The sequence below is a fragment of the Thermobia domestica genome, chromosome 5, assembly GCF_964235325.1.
Source record: "Thermobia domestica chromosome 5, izTheDome1.hap1.1, whole genome shotgun sequence".
Taxonomy (NCBI): Eukaryota; Metazoa; Arthropoda; class Insecta; order Zygentoma; family Lepismatidae; genus Thermobia; species Thermobia domestica.
This window is the reverse complement of record NC_137458.1, coordinates 235,646,276-235,669,634: the sequence shown is the minus strand read 5'-3', so window position 1 is coordinate 235,669,634 and position 23,359 is coordinate 235,646,276. Positions and strand designations below refer to the sequence as shown.

The window sequence follows — 23,359 nt, the reverse complement described above, 5'->3', positions numbered from 1 at the left end:
ATTATGATTCTTGTTAATTTATCTAATGTGTTGCTGGAGAAAAAGTTAGTGATCTGCCCTGTGTTTGTAAATGTAGAAACACTCAAAGCCTTTTTTTTTTTTTTTTTTTTTTTTTTTTTTTTTTTTTTTTTTTTTTTTTTTTTTTTTAATACGGAGAGTATCCGAGTTTCCATCAAGTGCAATGGAAAAAGTAGCATTCCAAATTTCGCTCGCTATCAAATCGAACAGGATGATGTAATAACTTCCTGGAAACTGTTACTGATATTGATAGCAGAAATGGAACGAAGTTAAAATACGGGACATTTCCCTGTCCCAACTAAATTTACGGGGACAATCGGGCCCAAAAACGGGACATTCCTGTTTTTTTACGGGACGTATGGCAGGCTTAAGCGTAAAATAAATAGTTTTATTGTTGAAGTATTCATTTCCGGTCCTTCTGCGTTTAATTCGGGAATTTCCCGAGCACTTCTTTCACGGCGTGTACATCAGAACTTTCACTAGTACGGAAATTTGTACTCAGCACTTGAAATAGTAAGCGTTACATAGTCTTCGGAACCCCGAGCATTAAGCTTCTTAAATTTGACAAGAATTTTTACGCTATTGCTGGTGTTGATTCTACAGAGTGCTTATTTCAAGAGTAGCAACAAATGACTGAACTAAATTGTTGTTGCTGGAAAACCAAATTTTAGTTGAAGAAACTTGTGTTTTACATCAAAGGTAAGAAATAATACTAATAGTTTCACTAATGTATTTACATATGTACTATTAGTACCGGCACCTATGACCTTAAACCCGTCAAACGTATGAGTGATAATGTCCCTCGATGTCACGAAGTCAACGAGCACACTATTCACGGAAAATATTTTCTAAAGTACCGTACAAAATTGCTTGTTTCACTTCAAATAGGCTATAAGCATAATCCATACATTAATTTGTTCTATAACTATCTCTAGCTAAGGTGTTTTTTTAAATTCATTTAGTGCATTCAGAACTTTATAAAGCTCTTATGTTGAATGTTGTTGTATACCTTAACGTAAAAGCCTCTAATTCGCCCAAGGAAAGTCTAAAATCTGATAAAAATCACTTACAATGTGATCACCTTAGTTGTACCAATAATATACTAACAAATAAGTCAAAAACCCAGGTGGGTTTTAAAGTGTTTTTTTTTTCAAGTGGGTCCAACCCGAAAAAAACCACCGGGTTTTTTCGGGCTGGGCCCACTTGGGCAAACCCTGTTCATACAGGACCCACTTCTCATCACATGTAAACACCCTGTCCAGAAATGACTCCTTCATCAGACGAGACAGCAAAGAAACACAGGTGTCTGCTCGCGTTGCCTTCTGGCCTGGAGTCAAATCATGTGGATCCCATCGACCCAACTTGTATTGCTTCCCAAGTTGATGGAGGTGTTGCCGAATGGTTCTTCCGCTCACACTGAATTGTATTCCCAGTTCCTCATATGTTTGGCCACTGTTCGCGTCAATTGCTGCCTATAGATCTTCATTTTATACATATGTTGCTCTTCCGACACGTGGTGCGTCTTCGAGTGTTTCGTCACCGTCCTTAAACTTGTTAAGCCATTGCTGCACTGTCCGCGTAGTCACGACACCCTCACCAAAGGCCTAGCATATATTCTGCTCCGCTGCAGCGGTGTTCGACTCCCAGTTTGAATTCGTAAAGCATACACGCCCTTATGACGCTCTATGGAGGTCCCATATTCACTCTGTCCCTACGCAAGTTCACGGTGTAATCGAACTGCCGCAACCAGATTGTATGCCCACACCAACAACTGACCTTCGCGTTTATCTCCGTAACTCATTCAACTCACTGTGTGAGGCCCTATTGAACAGAAATCTCTACGAAGCGACAGAACTTACTTGGTTACCGTTATAAAATACAATATACGACTTAACTACCACAGAAACAAGGTGCTGATGAAATATATAATCATTCACCAAAATGCTTTTGAAATTAAAATAGGAAAGCTTTCAATCTATTTCGCAAGTATTCACCGGAAAGGAGACGAAAATTTCTAGAAGTAGATGTACAATTTGCATTATTTAGACTTATTATCATCGTTTAACTACATTCTGGGTGTCTAAATTGTTGCTTTAGTACATCAGTGTGACTAACAGGTTAGAGTCGTTTCACATTGTGAAACTACGCTAGACTTCAAATTTATAGGAGACCGCGATGGCTCAGTGATAGTGCCCTCACCTCTGGCGCAAGGGGTTCCTGGTTCGATCTCAGCTTCTGTTATGTAGGCTTTGTAGTGAACAAACACCGTCTGCTTGGATTTAATCGGGGTTCTCCCATTCCTCCTACTTCCTTTATTCTACCATTATTCCTATCTCACCATTAGTCTCCTTTAGCCTCAGTGAACGATCTTTTTAAAATAAATAAATAACTGAAACCCGAAATGAGATCTAACACTTCAGATTTCAGCAAAGCGATAATGGCAGACACGAACCCTATGTTAGTCAGTTGAATTTTGATATCTTTTGTAGTTTCTGTTCCGGAAGATATAATATTGAAATTGGAATTTTTTACCACTTTCAGTTTCACTAGCAAGATAAGGACGGCCACGGAACATATTATTGTGAGCTGTATTCACATTTTGTGCTCTACAGAAATCTAATATTAGAACCGGAAATGGTAACTTTTACCATTTCCAGTTTCAATATAGGAATAAGGACAGAATTATATATACGAACGGTGTACTATAATGGGAGCGTCACTGGCAATGGGGACACAGTAGCATTCTGTGTAGCCCTTTCTTGAACCCCGGTGAGTCTTACTAACAGATAACATGGAAGGTGATTGAGGATGACAGCGCTGGACGTCGCACAGAGGGGCCAAGGCGGACAAAATGGAATGTCATGAAAGTGACAATTTGGGCGATAATCTATATGTTTTCTATAGTAAATGAACCAAGGAATCAGGTTGTGATAATGATTTTGCAATTAGCATTCTTTTGCAATTAGTAAATTGTATTTAAAACGCAATATTGTTGAATTTGTTTAGTTTACGTAGGTTTATTGAGGGGTAAAATACAGTTTTGCTTTATGGAAAAAAATAGCTGCTCTAACGTGATTGATGTGAATACAGGCAAACATGCGACAAACAATTGGTTCACCAAAAAAAAGTTACATAGGAGGGGTAATTTGAGCAAAATAGAGAATTTTTCAAGGAATTGCACTCATGTCTAGGCTTATAAAAAAAGCTCTGCTGAACTCCGCTCTAATTAAAACGTGTTCATGAAACTACTGTAGTAAACTACTTTCTCTGTAAATTGCACCACAATATGCCGTAAAATGTAGCCATAGCACCGTTGTAAGCTGGCTGACTGCTTTAAGAAAATCCAGTTCCCGTGTGGAGCAACATAGTAGGAAGTATAAACAGGGAAGTGTGCAGCGAGTACTATGAAATCAATTGGCTGTCATGAAGTTTCTATTCAGTAGTTACAGTAGTTGTTTCAGTGAGAGTGTGCGCTCGTTCCGCATAATGGAAGAAGTAGTAAAATATGCCGAACTTTGTGAAGTGCTACTTACAGGTGGATCAGTGGAGTGTTTTATTCGCGAAAGATATCAGCACATGCATGAAGATAAACTTTCTCGAATTTGTGATGAAATAATAATAATAATAAAAAAAAAAATTGCCGCATTATGTACAAAAACTAAAAATAGTTAATCACAGTAAAACATATTTTCGCAAGAAGTATCGCGAATGGATGAATAGTGAATTTGTGATTAGTTTCCCCAGTGGTGATGCTCATTCGTCGAAGTCTTCCAATCCTGTTGGAAGGCCTTAAATGTGTTTTGCAGATTGTTGTGAAAGAAGTAAAAGATGTAATGTTCACGATCTAAGAGCATCACATTTCCAAAGCGTAATAGATGCTGCTGCTTCGTCGAATTCAGGAAACACATCGGAAAGTTTCAGTGCTGATTTTGCATTATCAATCTTTACACAGGCTTAACTTTCCAAATATCAATACGAGGCAATCAGAGCTGCCACAAAAGAAAAAGGGTTCAATATTTTCCCCAGCTATATATATAAATCCAGCGCGGAAAGAAAGATTGTCACCCTAATGATATCAAAATTACCGAGACTTCCTTGTTAACTTTAGACGTTTTCATATAATTCCATATGATAGTAATACATTCTGCTATGATACAAAGACATAGAACCAGGAATACGCCGAAAATACTTTGGACATAAAACTCCAGTATAGTTAGTTGAAAAGAACTGGAAAAATAATCATCAATCATTTTACTCTAATAATTCCTTATTTATTCACCGAATAATAAACGACAACAAGTTCACAGACAAATTAATTTACACACTTTTCTTCTACATTATTAAAACGGCTACTAACGAAATATGCACTTTCCATCCACTACACTCCTCAGAAGTCCCGCTTCAAAGTTTACTTAATCATACAGCCGAAAGGATCCTAAAAACAATAAATGAGAAGGAATTAGAAAAGTTGAACTGTCAGGCACTGACAATGCATACAAAATGGCCCGTCTGGCCAGAACGAGTTCTCTCAACGGTTTGCGATTGAAAGTGACGCGAGATCAGATGCTAATTTATTTATGACTTCTATTGTGCCTTTACAAAGAACCCTACCTGGGAATGAAGATAAATCAATTGGGGTCAATCCCCGACCTTCCTCCACGCGACACTGTCGATCACTCAGGTATCAATTCATAAAAGAGACAACTGAAAAACTGAGAAATTGAGGGTTGAAAGGGAAATCAAGAACTTGCAAGAAACACGGTTGAACCTAGGGCCCAACTGTATCACTGTAAAACATGTTTTACATATGACAATGTTGGACGGAAAAGTTGCTCAACATATTAGTGAGACATCTGCAGCAAGTAGCTGCTTCATTTGTGGGGCTCGCCCATCGGAGATGAGCGACTTATCGAAACTTGAACTGAAGCAATCTAATGAAAAAGGACTTAAGCTTGGGATTTCACTTCTTCATGCTCGAATGAAGTTCATGGAATATGTACTACATCTAAGCTACAATCAACAATTCAAGTCGTGGAGGACTACGAAAGATACTCTCCCAATCAAAGAAGCTGCAAAGAAACGCATCCAACAACGATTCATGAATGAGCTCGGGATTAAAGTTGATGTAAAACAGGGTTATGGTTCGACGAATACCGGAAATACCTCCAGGATATTCTTCCGACATTTTTCTCTAATAGCAGAGATTACACACATAGATGAAAACTTGATTCGCCGGCTTGGTATAGTACTGGAGGTAATTAACAGCAACTCTGCAATTGATTCGGATAAACTTAGATTGTACACAGCGGAAACGGCTAAATTAGTTATACCCGTGGTACTATATGCCTTCCACAGTGCACAAAGTATTGATACACGGGGGCCGAAATAATACACGCTGCAGCTCTACCTATCGGGTTACTTTCAGAGGAAGCGCAAGAAACTTTTCATAAAGATTATAAGGATTACAGGCTTCACCACACAAGAAAATGTTCCCTTACAGTCACCAATGAAGATGCGTTCCATAAAATCCTCGAGTCATCAGACCCATACATAACTTTCCTGAGGCCCGAACTAAAGAAGAACCATCTTCCTTTAACTACTGAAGCTACAGGATTATTCATTTAGATTTTCTTTGAAAAACACTTGTCTTTTCAGTTCCTCCTGTAAATTATTTTTAAAGTGTGTTATACATAAAAGAAGAATATATATTTTTTACACCATTGTTAATAGAATGAACAGCCTTTTCCTGACATGAATAAAGCAAGTTGTTTTTTCACTTTCAAAATATACAAAAATCATCCGACTTCGTGAATACACTAAAAACAATACGCACAGCTCCAGGAGACCTTCTAGTCAGCTTCGATGTGGTTTCATTGTTCACCAAGGTTCCAGTTCAAGATACGTTACTCCTACTTAGTGAACACTTCACACCGGAAATTGTGGAATTATTCAGAATCACCTTAACTTCAACATACTTTCTATATAATGGACAGTACTATGAACAAACGGATGGAGTCGCCATGGGATCACCACTTTCACCAGCAGTTGCGAATTTCTTTATGGAAGATTTTGAGCAAAAAGCATTAGAACTGACACCTTTCAAGCCGTCATGTCTTTATAGATTCGTAGATGATACATTTGTCATCTGGCCTCACGGGGAGAAGACACTGCATTTGTTCCTCGAATTTCTTAATAAACAACATAGTAATATCAAGTTCACAATGGAGATTGAAAAGGACGGATGCTTGCCATTCCTGGACATTCTCATCCGCCGGAAGCCCGATGGTAGTCTCGGCCATAGCGTCTACAGGAAACCTACTCACACTGACCTCTATCTCAATGGCAACAGTTTTCATCATAAGTCATAGCGAAACACCGTCATCAGCACACTAGCACATAGAGCGAAAGACATCTCAGACGAAAAATCCCTCCCTCGGGAACTGGATCATCTCAAGAAGACGCTACTCCAGAATAATTACAAGAAGCATGATATCAGTTTGGCCCTGAAAAGGACCTTTTCTAAACAGAGGAAATCCAAAGAAGAAACTGAAGAACCATTGAGTATAGCAGTTTTACCATACACTGGACAACTTTCTGGAAAGATCTCCCGGATTCTGAAAAAACACAACATTAAGACCATACACAAGCCGCCACCAAAAATCAGGAACTTACTTCGCCCGATCAAAGATGACTTGGGCTTAAAGACACCAGGCGTGTATCGTATACCCTGTGAATGCGGAAAGGCTTATATAGGACAAACAGGACGCACCATTGAACAACGTTGCAGAGAACATGAAAATTACATTAGATTATTCCATCCAGAAAAATCAGGTTTAGCTGAACACAGTTTAACAGAAGGCCATAAAGTTTTATTTAAGGACACATCCATCATTACCAAGAGCACCAGTTACTGGACCAGGATAGTAGCCGAATCTCTCGCCATAGTTCATGAACCGAACAACGGATTTCAACTCAGCCTCCTGTGGAACCCGGTCATCAGTACCACAGCAAAGAAAACGACACACAAACATCCAGATAACCCTCAGCCAATCAATAGCACGGACTACGGAACATAGCCAGCCAATCACAGCTCCAGTTTTTCAGATTGAACCAGCCAATCAGGAACCAGCATTTTCTCCAGCCCAGAGTATATATTACTTATATCCGCTGATCTCTACATAATTGCCCTGATGACGAGAACGATGACAGCTCTCGAAACGTTGGCCTATCCACCAGTTTTCACCTGACTGATTGCCCGAGAAGAACTTTATCATATACAAAAATCGTTTTTGAAGACTGCAATCTATGTTTTGTAATTTCCAAGTCACGGACTTATCAAAACACTCATATAAATGTACACTTTCTTTGTATTATAATTAAGATATAAAAAAACACAATATTGTATTTATACTTTTTGTATATGTTATTTCTCTATGATTTACTTATTCTACAATATTATACAGAGTCGAGCTTCCTTAAATTCTACTTTTTTAGATATTTCCGACTAGCATCATCCATTGTATGCATCAGAAGTTCACATAGATCAATTTAATGTTCTGTTTGCGAAGATATCTCGAGAAATCTTGAGTGCAGTTAGTCGTAATGTTCCGGAAATGGTTTACTTTGATACACCACCACAATATACAAGGGAGCACACCATCGTCTGTTTCTTCTACCAACATTACCCTATTATCGAGAATTTTGTCCGTAAAACGGGTGTTTGGCCCCACTGTGCGTCGTGATTTCTGTAAAAACAGGGCGTAACCGCTGCTGAAATCCATAGGCGATTTGTAGCAGTGTGTGAGGGCATGCACCGTCGCGGAAAATAGTGTACAACTGGGTAGAAGTTTGGAAGGTCGACAGCGTCTCGACGAAAAAGAGAAGCAGTTCTGGAAGGAAAGTGACAGTGACAATACCAGCCAACATTGCCGTGGTTAGACTATCATTCAGGAGTAAAAATGCATCACATTCTCTGAAATGGAGGCTGTGACAGGACTACCCAGAAATATCCTGCGATGCATCGTACACAACTACTTACAGTTGGGGAAAGTCAGCGCATACCTCGTCAAATATCAGATACGAGGAAAATAACGAGCTTCCTCGTAGCTATATAGTTAGCGCACCTACTTTTGAAGTGGAAGACTTGGCAGGGTTCCCAGTTATTTAGCGAGCATGAATTACAAATTTCAAGATCTTATTAGATAAGGACGGTGTATAGCGTACTGATAAGCGAACCAAAGAACCAAATAAACGAACAAACAAAATGTACACTTATATTCTGACATTAAATTAACTTCAAGGGCAGGAAATACTTGAGAGTTAGTTATCACATTTTTCGTTTCTTCTTTCTTGTTTTTTAAGTAGTAGTAGTAATAATAATAATAATAATAATAATAATAATAATAATAATAATAATAATAATAATAATAATAATAATAATAATAATAATAATAATAATATTCTGCACGCAGTAAGCAGAAGGGTCTCATCACGAAGTCTTCGTCTCTCAATAATCAAGAGAGAGTCGTCAGTATCTTGTATTTTTCTCCTCTCTCATCTTTTAACCAGTTGAGGACGCCTTAGCGGCGTAGTCCCCACAACAATCTCACGTTTTAACTGGTAAGAGGTGCTGACATTCCCTCTGCTTACGTCCGTCTACACATCTTAGTCTATATATAAGCAAGTATATTTTTCATGACAGGGAAATTCCTCATATACTATGCATGTATATAGTGCGTGTAGGCACAGAAGATTTGGAAAATAAACTAAATTTATTTCATAAAATATACCCTATCAAACAGCTGGGTAAAGAAAAAATGGATTCTGAGAAGTAAAAATCCGTACTTAAAATTCCTTTACTTTTCCACGGTTTTTCAGCTTTTCATGAAATGCTCTGACTTTTTCAGGATTTTTCACAGGTAAGCTGAATTCCCTAACGTTTCGAGTTTTCCAGGATTTTTGGGTGGGTGAGAACTCTGCCTGGATTAGAATTCTACGTTAACCTGTAGGACCATATCTCATACAGTCTCAGTTCTGAAAAGTACATTAAACTCAAACTAACTAACGAAACGGACGAAGTAGGGGGAGAAAAACTTACAGAACAGTCAAGTAACTACAAAGTGTCCAGGCGGGCGCCAAGTTAGAGTGCAAGATCGCGTGATGGAGTTACCAGTCTGAAACAGACAGATATGAATCGAAAAATATTCAATGGAGCAAATGAGTCTTTAAAAGTGCACGAGGACGAGGAAATAATAAACGAAGGGGAAAATGTGTGTAACATGCGAAAAGAGTATTGAAAAATTAAATATAAATATGTACATTCTACCAGAAGAGTACATTACACCACGCCTGTGTATAAGTATTCTCAAAACCTTTCTATCAGATTCTCCCATGTCTTCCAGACAGAGATGAGAAGACACGTTACCACCATCTCCACGAACCGCTCCTGGTCTTAACCCTCATTTCCTATACACTTTCCTATTATCTCTGCTATCTTTATCTATTTTTTTTAAATAATTATATTTTCTAAATACGTTTCACTCCAAGAATTGATTTCCGGTGGAAATTTTTGAACGTATTATGGTGCTTCGAATTTCACCTTATAACGAGGTCATTGTCTCATATAGTTTTGGTGCTGAAAAGGGACGCTAAACTTCAATTTTCGTTCTCTATTATCTTCCATTTATTTATTACACTTTCTTAATCAAGTTGAAAAGACGTCAGATGTCTCGGTTCGCAACAGTCAGTATAGTGTCTGCAAAAGCTTAATGACTATTCTCCAACTATCTCAGTCACACCTCCTGTAAACAAGGGAGCTCTACTTAAGTGTCACCTTGTCATATTTTTCACCGTGTTTTCAGCTGTGATGAATGACTTCCATATGAGAGTTTGAGGTCAATTTTCCATATTTTTTTTTTCCCGCTCAACGCGCTGGCCAACGCGTGCACCTTTTTATCTTAAAATGTCATATAACACACAAAAAGCATTTGGGGGGGGGGAGGGGGGGTTATAATTCACATAATGATATCGTTATGTTTCTGGACAAAAATTAGCTACCTATATAACCACAAGAAAGTTCTGTTTGTCTTTCGTGTTGGCATTTTTAAAAATGGCTACTCACACCAATTTATTAGCAAATTGGATTGTTTTTAAGTATATACTGCCTAGAAATGTACACATACATACCACTTTTAAATGCAAATTACAAATTAAAAAGAGAAACTATTTCATTCACTACACACAATAAGCAGGGTGAGGCAACCAGAGAAAGAACTGAATTGTAGGGAGCTAAATAAAATGTCAGGAATATCTGTAATAAGAGTTGACTGACCACATATTACCTAAGTAAATCCCATCTCATCAGTCATAAGTTTTCGGGGGAGTTCCGTCAGGAAGTTTTTCTTTCTCAATTTAGTAATACGTAATTTCTTCAAAATGTTTATATCGTACCGTAGACACATTTATAAACAAACACAAATTGTGAATGTTCACAATACACCATTTATTCTTTCCCTATTCATATCTTGATGAAAAATTATTATAATGTAGATTTTGATCTGTTACAAATAAGATCAATTGTATTATACAGTTTACATTATATACTTTTATAAAGCATACCTCTTTGTAGAATCCACTCAACGCAGTCGAGACTGCCAGAAACGATTGCATGATGAAGAGGTCTCCATGTACGACAGTCTGGCTGATCAATTGGCACTCCATATAATACTAGGATTTTCATGCAACGTAACTGAGAAGCTTGTGCTGCATAGTGTAAAGGTCTGCAGTTCATATCTATTCTATCTTGCACATTCCATTTCCTCAATAGTTGTCGCAACTCTTTCTCATTTCCAAAATAAGCTGCATTACAAAGGTCATGTTCCTTGATATGTTGTTTTTGCCCTTCACTGAATTCTGCGCTGGGACGAGTCTCAGGAAAACTGAAATATGCAGTCAAGACCACAAAGGATTAGCAACAAAATTACGTTGTTAGATCACGACTGTTCAGCCACACAAGTGAAGACAGCTGCACCCACTTTATATGTCGCTTCAACTAACTAACTAATATATATATATATATATATATATATATATATATATATATATATAGAGAGAGAGAGAGAGAGAGAGAGAGAGAGAGATACTTTGACCGAACATTCAAAAATAAATAAATAAAATAAAATAAAATTAGTAGAATAAAATAATGAAATAAAATTTAAAACATTTGTTTTCTTTCTTGTACACGGGTTGCTGGAAAACTTTCTGAAAACTACTACTTACAATGACGCTAATGCTCCGCTATAATAAAATTCGGAAGAATAGATATTTCTATAATTAAATTACCTTTGGCTGTTTTATTAAATCTATTAGTTTATTTTTCACAGCAGTTTGAAGTAGTAGTTTCGTGTGAGAAATGGAAATTTCTCATGAACATTTTTTGGCAATGATTTTTTACAATTTTAAGTGTAGTTTAACATCGAAATAATGCATCGAGCGGCATCATTTGACATCATATAACTGTGTACAATTGGATTTTTGAATTCTAGTGTGTTTGCACATTTCTCATGACCGTTGTCCATCCACCTCGGTTGTTGCCAGTAATATTGACGCTGTGCGTGAAGTGATTGAGACACATCAGTATGTGACATAACGTGAGATTCAGGAATCCTTGTATATTGACATGAAAGCAATACATACGATTTTCCATGGCCATCTAATTGTAAGGAAACTTTCAAACCGTTAGACCCCGTACAACTTGACCAAAGTTCAAAAATACGCTTGTGTCGACGCACAGAAATGCTCAAAACATACAGCCGAGGTCAGTTAAATTTGGTGTACTACAGGGTGCGGCACGTAAAACCGGCCCGTCGTAATATTCTGGTATATTGTGTTTTTGGCAACACTTAAATAATCTACCTTCCTACCAAGAGATGGCGTGTCGAGGTCGGGTCGACTTACGTGACCTGCAGCAGTCACGTGCAGCCGCAGCCAGTGAAACTTGTCGAAACCAGTTGAGAAAAAGGCCTCGTTGTGTTAAGCCGGGTGAGTGTCAGTGTGTGATAATGCCGTATTCGATACCCGAGCGTGTTGCCATTGTTGAAGGGTTCATTCTCACTGGATCTTTTGTGAAAACAAAGAATTTGTTTCGGGAGAAATTTCCAGGACGTTCTGTGCCAGCAGAAAGCACCATTCAGGAATTGATTGAAAAATGGCGGCGTACAGGATCGGTTCAAAATGCTCCCAGGAACAGACAACCATCTGTCTGCACACTTGAATTAAAGATGCAGGTGGAGGAGATAATGACAAGAAGTCCTCGAAAGTCAACCAGGAGATTGAGTCAACAGGTTCATGCGAGTGAGAGAAGTTGCAGACGTGTTTTAAGGGGACTGAAGTTAAAACCGTACCGGATAAGTGTTGTGCAAGAACTGAAGGAACCTGACCTGCAGAAGAGGGTACATTTCTGTTCATGGCTGTTGAGCAATGTTGCTATTGGTTTCTTGGATCCACTAATGCTCATCATGAGTGACGAGGCGTGGTTCCACCTGTCTGGGTACGTAAATTCCCAAAACAACCGGTATTGGTCGACAGAAAATCCACACGCAATCCACCAGGTACCCTTGCATGATGAGAAGATTGGTGTTTGGTGTGCCATTTTCGCCACACGCGTTATTGGGCCCATATTCTTTGAGACGACAGTGAATAGTGACGTGTATATGGGAATCCTGGAGGAATTTTATACACACTTGACCGAAGAGGAGCGTCAGTTATGTTACTTTCAGCAGGACGGTGCAACATGCCACACATCAGCTGCATCATTGTCCCTTGTGCATGAGATGTTTACACCAGAGAGGACAATCAGCAAAGGCTTGTGGCCTCCTCAGTCACCAGACTTGTCCACGTGTGACTTTTACTTATGGGGACTGTTAAAGGGAAGAGTATACGAAACAAATCCACACACAATTGAAGAACTCACGACCAGGATCCAGAATGTCACCAATAGCATTACAACACAACAACTGACAAGGGTATATATGAATCTCCTCAATCGTGCTCACATGTATGTTGAAGTGGGCGGAGGACACTTTCAGCACCTGCTGTGAAGGCTGCTGTGAAGGTGAGTAGTCATATTCAATACATTACATTTCATTTATGTGTTGTAGTTAATCATATTCAATACATTACATTTCATTTTATGTGTTCACTTTACGGGCCGGTTTTACGTGCCGCACCCTGTATATCGTTCCTTTACACTTGCATCTGCGCATACGAACACGGAACTAACAACCGTTTGGGTGCTTCAAAGTGAACAGAAATAAACCAATGATTACTTTTTCTCCGGTTACTGAACATGCAGCAACCATAGCTTTATAAAATTGTAGAACTGTAAGTGTTGAGCGATAGACAATTTATGGGCCAGAGGCCACCAATAAATTGCGTAGAATAAGCCGAAATCTTCGGTTCATTCTTCACCTCATCACAATGCCAGTTCCCACTCAGCACATATAACTGTTGAATTTTTTCCAGTAAAATATCGAATTATTGCCTCACTGTTCATACTCACCTGATATAATCTGGACGACTTCTTTTTGTTCCATTACATGAGAAATAAGATGTGTGGTGAGCGATTTCTGTCAGATGCATTCCTAAAGCTGTTGATGCATTCCGAACAGCGGTTTCTGCGGTTTTTACAATCTGCTATGAAAAATAAACGAAAAGGCTGGAATAAACAATCAACGATAATTTACACATAGAGAAGCCTATTCTTCCGAATTTTATATCGCCATTGTAAGCAGTAGTTTGCAGAAACTTCTTCTGCAGTCCTCGTAAAAACACTTGCTTATTTCTTAACTATCGCGAAGCAATTATCGTAAAATTTATTATGTATGCTACATTCACAATTTTGACCATACTGCGTGAGAAACTTCCTTGCTACTGACAGTTCCATGGTAACTATTGCAATGAAGAGTACTGCCTTAACGAAGCTCATAGTAATAGAGGTGAGGAACAGTTTTTGCATCACACAAAAAATACTCACCCTGGTTTACCACGCGGAAGAAGAGCCTTATGTACCAAAGGAATTTCTTCTGCAGGAGTATAGCAGTCTATGAGCAGTACCTTGACTGTACTGTGTTTGTAAAATATCGAACATGGACAAACATTATAGTTCTTTGGCTTGTATATATATATATATCACAAAAATCTAAGTTATATGATATTATGCAGTAGGACCTTCACATGCTTTGTGCTTCAACATCTTCAATTTATATAAATTGGTGTATAATGTATTTTTGAGAAACTATTATATTGTGGGTATCATATTCCTAGTGTATCTGTTTCGTCAGATGAGAGAAGCATATGTGTATTAGACTCTCAGTTGTTGTGTAGCACAGTAAAAATGTTACAGTCTATAATGCCGTCGAAAAAAAATTGAAAGGAAATGTAATTGTTCTTTCCCATGCAAACTTTAGAATTTCCCGCGCAACAGGACAGGCACGTAACAATGGCTTTGTAGTAGGACGGAACAATAGGAGTGTTATAAATAAACGTTATGCACAATAACATCCTCCATAACGCACATTATTAACGAAATCACATTTAAAGAGGGCATCAGTCAAATTCACACGATCTTTGCAAAAGAACCTCCGGGATATGACAGCCTGTGACAATCCACTACCACAGCATTACTACAGCCAAATCATTAAATGAGGCCCAATTAACATTACATTGTACAATCCACCACAAACTGAGGATGCAAACTGTCCTTAAAGTCAAGTTGCATGTCAATTCCGCATAACATCTTACATTGATCGCTCCCTTGGATCACTTTGCTTCATCGAATATAACATCAGTAAGAATGAATATGTTTGTTTCCCTAGTTCCACAATCCACGGTTTTTAAGAGAGAGAGAGAGAGAGGGAGGAAGGGAGAGAGAGAGAGAGAGAGACAGACAGACACACACACACACACATATATATAGAACAGAAAGATATGGAGATGACACAGATACCACTTAAGATGTGAAAAAATCCTGCAGTATTTTGATTTTCAGTAAGGTATGAAAATGTTAACAATAGAACACGGATTCCATATCATAGAACTTCGTAACTTTCACAGGAAACAAAGGAATATTATCGTACAATAATCTGAGTTGCAAATTCTAACTTTTTTTTTCTGTTTTTCATTTCACTGCAAACTGCTAAATAGTGAAATTCAGTTTTTGTTACTTATTTTTAGAGAGGAGTCCGAACAAGGATGTCCCGATGCATAGCACACCCTCCAATTCAAGCCTTCTCTCAAAAATTGCATTCCAGTTACAAAGTATCTTTTACATGTCTTGTCTGAATCTTTTTATGGAACTTCAAACATTTCGTATTGGCATTGAAAAAGCATACAAAAATTTGGCACAAAGAATGAGAAAAAAAGAAAAGAAAGAAAGAAAGAGAGAGAGAGAGAGAGAGAGAATGTAACTTCATTTGAACTGATTTACGTAAATTTTGTTCGCAAATACTGCATTTTTTAATGTCCGGATAATTGTAAAACGAGACAATGAGATGCATCATCATTAATAAATCATTAGAAATATATAACTACTAATGAATAATGACCTACCTAAATATATATAACAATTAATAAATATTGCATTATAGGCACAAAGCAGAAAGTACATTTTGGTATCTACTGATGTATCACATATTTAAGAATCAACGGTCAGATGAAATTAGTTCGAATGAATTATTCACTGAATGTTGATGAAATGAATACGCTGATGAAATGAATACAACTTTATCAGCAATTTTTGTAAACACAAAAGCACTTCGGAACTTCTTTGGAAATTAAAATAGATTACTATAAAATAGGAAGCTCAAATACGAGTAGCTTTATTCCAAGATACTTTCGTTTGTGTGATGAGCTATCTTTGCTTCCCTTATTATTACCACACAAATTCTATGACCTTTTCTTGATTTTTCAAATTCGCTGATATTTCTCACTTTTCGAAGTTTGTCACCATCCTGTAACTAATACAATGATATCAAAGATCAATTTAAAGCGGGGAACTTCCCTCCACTTTTCTAACTTTTATCATATGATATAGCAACTTACACAATTCATAACAAATACAATGATTCCATCGTAAAGATCTATTCTGAGTATAAAGCACTTTGTTTCATTCAAATAGATAAAATTGAAGGGGTACGAAGATTTCCTAAAAATAAAAAATAAAAATAGCCACAAAATGCCTGATAGTCCGGGATTTATTGAAATTTCGCATCGATAGTGTAAAGGGAGAATATAGAAGGCTGATCGGTTTGTATCTGACTGATCTTCAAAGTGTATTTGTTCTATGAAAATCCGTTCCACTACCACCTGCTGTGCTGTATCAGATATTCAGCATTATACATCTTTGCCCAAACAGCAAATTCCACTGCAACAAACTTCATTGGAGCAGATGCATACGAAGCCTATTCCATTCCTCCCGGTAAGTTTGCCATAGCCCAGTGAGAATATTAATGTTGGATATTGTAGACGATGATTTAACAGTCCAATTTCGTGGAAATCCATTGAGCTGGCGCTAAAGCTTTAAACAACAATGCCATGTAAGGAAATAACACGAATTTTGGATTTGTGTTCCAATTCACGATAAAAATGAAGTATGTTATGGCTACGGTATGGCTGGACGCTTTGTCCATGTGGATCCGCATCTGGTTCTTGTTAGTTTCGTACAAAGGAAGGATATCCTTATCAACACGAGGTCACGATGAATTCCTGGAAATGGATAGAATTCACTTTCGTTTTTCTCCACCTCGAACTTGTCCTCGTAATCCTGTCCGGCGGCAATCATGGTTCCTTGGAGAACCCGCATTCTCCGTGAAACTCAGTACCTTCTTGCTATAAATGTTACGGTACGTAATTGCCCAAATGTGTAATTACAGTATGCGTGAGATATGTAGGCCTTATCCAATGTGAAAATCATCTTCCATTTTGATCCTGCCAAGTGTCTTTCACACAGTTACCGGAAGTAGTACGCTCAGCAAAATGACGGGAAGGGAGGGGTACAATTTAGTTGATAGATTCTCCTGGCTTGCCAGTCGACGAATTTTACGAAGTATTTCACGCGATACTACAGCTGGAAACTCCGAATGGCCCCTTTTGTTGGCGAATATTTTTGGATGGGCCTCATTTCTGTTTGCTTGGCCACGATATCTGAAGCTCTAGTCACTCCGATGGTTAAACCATTTTTCCGACAATTTTTCACCATTCGGTTGAACGAAATAATTGGTGGAAAAGAGCCATCCTCCCAGTAACAGTTTATTTTCGGTGGTATTTCAGTAGCATCAATATGAAACTCCGGCATCTATAAACAGAGACATTACGCTGAAAACAACGGTTTCATGCTTCTGGCTTAACTACACAGCTGACAACAGCTGCCAAGTCAGTCAAGTAAGCCGATCAACCTTCTGTTCATCATATGGTGAAAAGATACGAGCAACTCTGGTTTCACTTCATATACTTTTAGCTTGCTTAACAGTGTATTATTTCATAATAAACCTAAATAGAGATGCCCAACCACAACTTGAAGCCCAGGTTTATTTCTTAACGGAATTCCTTGTCTTAGCTCATACCATCACCTTTTACAAAGAAAATAATAATTTACTACTCGTGATTTAAACTGTTACTTTCTAACTCAAAGACTGAAATCTCAGCAAATATCCAGGTTCTATAATGGGCAAAGCGCTTACTTTATATACTGTATGAGACTTAATTCACTTAATTCGTAATAATAAGGTAAAATTTCATTTATACAGAACCAAGCCTAGCAAAAACTATTTGTGAGGTAAGTATATATACAAAGCTTTACGAATACTTACTCCCACAAGCTCTGGACAAGATGACTTTGGAGGTCTGACATCAAAGACGGATGCCACTCCTTAGTTCCTTGAATTGAGGTAGAAGTCACTTCGCCTGGCTGTGCGTCACCAGGGATCTGCAAACTAGGAGAAAACCTATTCTCTGCAGCAGCTTCATTAACTCCTGCTATTTCCTATACAAAATAAACCATCACCTTAGTTTATCTTTTAGAAACAATTATATCCGATGTAATGATATATGGATATAAGATGACACGTCACATTTTTATTTAACTTAGGACAAAACTAATATCTACATTGTACAAGCTGACAAAACTTTACTTAACTATTGTTTTTGCATCTCTATGTCTTAAATACACAATATATAAGTTAGTCATATAGTGAGCATGATGACTAACGTTAAAACTGATAAACAAACATATGTAGACGTAGCAGGTTGAAGAAAATAAAGATTCAATTGCTATATATACATATTTTAAAGTATATTGTTTAGTACAAGATTCTGACTCTAGCTTGTGCAACGTAAACTACAATGTTAAAACCTGCATTTCAACTGCAAAACTAACTTCAAAAATTTTTCCCTACTTCGTGTTTTAATAGACAACCTCATGTCCAAAATATGTGTTGCATGTCTTCAGAAATTACATAAATAGAAATAACTCTCTGATGAAAGAAAATTTCATGTCTTCATCGAAATGTGCAGGGAAAAAAAACATTTACTAAAAGATGTTTCATGATTTTTTTTTTTAAATAAGCAAGAAATAAAAAAAATCTCAAACTTTCATCGCCTTTTTTTGTTTCTGTAAATATGGCAAACGCACAGCGAAATTTACCACAAAAATAGAGGGAATTTTATGATTTATTATTACAAACATAAAATAAATTTCACATAATGTTAGCTATTGTATGTATGGCAAAGTTCTAATATGCATAGTCATCAAATATTTTACATGTAAACAAAGGACTAAACAGAAATAAACACCAAATATGCGAACCGATCAGGCATTTTGTCTTACTGATTTGGATGTATACGTTTATCAAGTAGGCAAATTTTAACTCACCTTTGTAGAGTAGTTGATTAACCATATGCTCTAGGTGTTTCATTTTTTTCCATGATCATCAATTCAGGTCCCATAGTCTAAAGTAAACTTTTTCTTTTTATAGCTCGTTTTTGTCAATTCATTAAGAAACAATATTTTGTTCCAAATATGTTTCTGAGTATTATCCGCTTCATTAGAGTTTATCTTAATATTTACAAATAATTTAGAATCCCGTCTTTAGAAATGTTAAATTTATCAAGTTTTTCTTTATAAAAATAGTATATTCCATTTTTAACTTTTGACATAAGAAAGGAAAACTTTTAAATATTTGAAACTGTAATGACATATGACCGGACTTCAATGTAACGTTGCTAAAATAAAATATTTACTCCGAATAGTGTTTGCAGGTAATATGTGAAAAATGGACAGAAATAATAAACGTAAACTATTATTTATCGATAAAAGTATACCAGGGATAGTTCTCAATCCAAGTAGAAACCCACACGTTGCTTCATAAAAATAATAAATATTTTACGATACTAATTAATTGCAGAAAAATAATTTGATAACATTTATCGAGCGAACGTAAGTTAATGGCTAACGTTGGTGCTTTGTGTTCGGCACCAAATTGTAATTTCGACACCAAACATCGTGACAGATGATTTTGCAGGTCCACCAGGCGAATGCCGGGGTACCTTCAATACATAAGCTTTGGTAATCTTTCTTTAAAAATCTATTTCTTTGTTGTTACTGCTTCAGTGTAAAATGGCTTTCAGCTGCATCTAAAATCATTTTAATAAATGCATAAATCAAATACATCTTATGACATGAGAGGATTCTGAGATATTCATTTCTGGCATAAATTTTATATAAAATTCTAGACCGAGCACAATGTTAGTTATCTTCAAAAATTATTTTCAAATAGTTCAGCTGGCTATCATGTTACAAACAATGTTTTCATATTTATAATATAGATATATATTATTTTTGGTATTCTTTAAATCGAAATTTTATTCGATCTCCTTTCTCGATGGTATCTGACTACTTAATGAACTAATGAAACAAATATCTTGAATATGAAATACGTAATTACAAGCTATTCGTCATATTAGACAAATCATTGAAATTATTCATCTTAGCAATATAAAACCACAATTTGGACTGGTGTATAAAATTGAATATATCCTTCCTGTATCTAACATTATTACGTGAGAGTCGTTACTGTATACACTTTGTGTTACTACATCTTATATATCATTATTATTACTACTACAAAAGACAACTTTGAGATGTGGATTTGTGTGTGTGAAAATTTTCCGAAGAAAATTCGTAAAAATTACCGAACTTTGATTAAATGCTTTTCATGCTTCTGAATCAAGTCTATTTTCTTAGAATTTAAATAATGCAAACGACATCAACAAGGATGGAGAAGACGTAGATGTATACCCAGATCACTATAACTTGATGACTGAGATGATGAAATCATTGGAAATTATTAGTTTATCGGAAAATTCCATATTCTATTCTCACTTATTTACAATAGTTTATTTAGAATGAATAATTTATAGTTACTTTCTACATTTCACAGTATAACGGTTGGTGACAGTATTTTTTAACCTTAGTTTTGTACTCAATCAACTATCAAGCCTCGGTGATTGCATTAAACGTCAGATGTATTTTTATTTATTTATTTATTAAAAAGATTTTAGGAGATAAAGGGCCATTTTACACTGAAACATTAATAACAAAGGAATAAACTTTTAAAGAAAGATAGCGAAGGCTTATGTATTAAAGGTATCCCGGCATTCGCCTGGTGGAACTGCAAAATCACCAGTTTAGGATCCTTGGTATCAAAATCAGAATCTGGGGACTCCCGAGTTGACCTACATTCCCTCGGTAAATGTTATCAAATTATTTTTCTGCATTTATTATTGTAAAATGTTTATTATTTTTATGAAGCAAAATGTGATTTTCTACTTGGATTGAGAACTACTCCTATTGTACTTTTAATAATATTCGTTTATTATTTCTGTCCATTTTGCACATATAACCTGCAAAAACTATCCAGAGTAATGTTTTATTGTGTTTTATTTTAGTATTCTTTCATTAAAGATCGACCATATGTTCATTACAGTTTCAAATATTTACAAGTTTTCCTTTCTGGTTATGACAATGGTTAAAACGGAATATTCTCCTTTTATAAAATCTTGATAAATTTAATATTTTTAAAGACGGGATTTTGAAATCCTCAAATATTCAAATAAACTCAAATGAGACGGATAATAATACGAAAAATTTTTGTAACAAAAGATTGTTGTTTAATGAACTGGCAGAAACAAGCTTTAAAAAAAAAAAAAAGAAAAAAAAGTTTACTTTAGACTATGAGACTTCAACTAATGATCATGGAAAAAGTGAAGCATAAAGAGCATAGGGCTACACGTTAACCAACTACTCTATAAAGGTGAGTTAAAATTTGCCTACTTTGTGAAAGTTAAAGTTCTAATAAAAATTCTAATTATTTATACATGTTTAGATACATTCCAAACTTCTGTGTCCGGGCACTGATGGTTGTAAGCGGAACACCAATATGTAGACACTCCTGATAATATATATACTCTTTTTCTCTCTCTCTCTCTCTCGTATCGGTTAAACTACCGGGACGACGATCGAACAGGAATACAAGCAGAAAGCATATCGTTCTACTGCACAAACACTACTCATTAGGAACAAAACCAAAAGCACACTAAGGAATAGCTTTTTCTGATAATGTGGAAGTGAGATATCTCGCCTCATTTGGCAGTGATGTGAACTTGCACTACTTACGGATTACTATCTACCAGATCGTCAAAGAGCCGTTGTTTCAACATATACCACAAACATTCCGATCAATGTTCTCCGAAACGTATAGGATGTAAATCTTGAACTGTTGTTTCAGTTAGACCCAGGTACGCTTCACTGCGTTTGTGTTCACGGAAAAACTTCCTATTCCATCCGAAGGGTTTTGACTTCCTGATAGTCAGACCAGACGAACACGGTCCGTTCGGTAGCTATCATCATCTTTAGGAGGAAAGAGACATCGACGTGTTGAAGGGAAGGTTTGAAGTCCTTGAATGACAACCTGCTCTCCTGCTAGATCCTCTGAGAAGGATATCAGGAAAATTCTTCACTCACTCGTGAAAGGGCCTGGTATTATGTAATCTGGATCTCTACCGTATGTTCTCTTCCTTGCCAGTAGGGACACCACGGTAAGATCGGACGCACCATATACTTCTTGTATGAAGATTGTGAAAAAGTTTCAGAGTTTGGTGGTGTCTCAACGAGGTCTGTTTCAAGTTGTGGCTCATAACAGATTTGCTGCAGAAGATTCAATGTAGTCATCAGCATATGTTATTGTTCGCCAGCATACGAGGCAAAATATCCACACGTTCCATTGCCTGGACGCAATTAAGTTCTAAGGACATTGCAATAGTTTACTCTAACCACACAAATCTCAATCCAAATGAACAATTCTTATGGCCGTAGAATTACCAAATGAATACGACTGTCCTGAACGTCAGATATCAGGAGGCGCCTATGCATTTTAAATTTACTATCAGGAAACAAATACTTCTACTCGCACATTTCTGGTAGTATCTTTTTCAGTAACATCCAACTTAGTTACAAATAAAATAGTAAAATGCTTTTTAAGTACTTAAGAATAATACAAAAACCACGTATAATACTTACATTTCCAGGTTGATTCTGTTGATTCTCTGGGGTATTTGCATACAGAGTCTGGATATTTGATACTTGAATTGATGCTGAATTTGGCCACGCCTGATCACCAACAACAAGAGGCACACTAACATTGGGTGCTGAGCCTTGTGATGCTGCAGTAGGGGCAACAGATCTGACACAAGCAGCATTTGGCATAGACGGTGCACTTTGAATTCCTGATGCGTCATATGTTTGATTTACGTCTGATGGAATTGGATGTGGATTTTGATGCGTGTTCGCAGGTTGACTCGACAATGCTGGAAATAATGAAACAAACTATTATTTCAACTGTACTATCTAATAATATTTAAGGTCAAATTACATACAGAATTGACTCAACACGACGACAGTGGTTCCTCCAAACATCGTTCCCACAGTTTTGAAAACTGTACTTATTTTATATTCATCATTTAACAATTCAAAGATAAATATTCCTCTAAATATCTTATATGCAATCCATTTATCTATTCCTTATATTTATATATTTGTCTATCTTATGAATCTACAAAACTTCATTAGAGTACGAAGGCTGTTTCACATTCAGCTCAACATGGTATTAGAATAGTATATTCTCTCATTTCTTTTAAAATAATAATAATAATAATAATAATAATAATAATAATAATAATAATAATAATAATAATAATAATAATAATAATAATAATAATAATAATAATAAAG

General features: G+C 36.5%; 1 protein-coding gene across 4 annotated transcripts in view; it reads right to left on the bottom strand.

Moving 5' to 3' along the window:
* LOC145686460 (uncharacterized) overlaps nucleotides 1-23,359 on the bottom strand; it is a 191,521-nt gene that overhangs the window by 120,775 nt on the left and 47,387 nt on the right. For all 4 annotated transcript variants that reach the window (XM_081759782.1, XM_081759784.1, XM_081759785.1 and 1 more), the window contains exons 4-6: nucleotides 22,649-22,935; nucleotides 17,883-18,055; nucleotides 10,636-10,955 (exon numbers count right to left, since the gene is read on the bottom strand). In XM_081759782.1, the coding sequence (XP_081615908.1) occupies nucleotides 10,636-10,955; nucleotides 17,883-18,055; nucleotides 22,649-22,935 (780 nt within the window). The remainder of the gene's footprint in view (nucleotides 1-10,635; nucleotides 10,956-17,882; nucleotides 18,056-22,648; nucleotides 22,936-23,359) is intronic.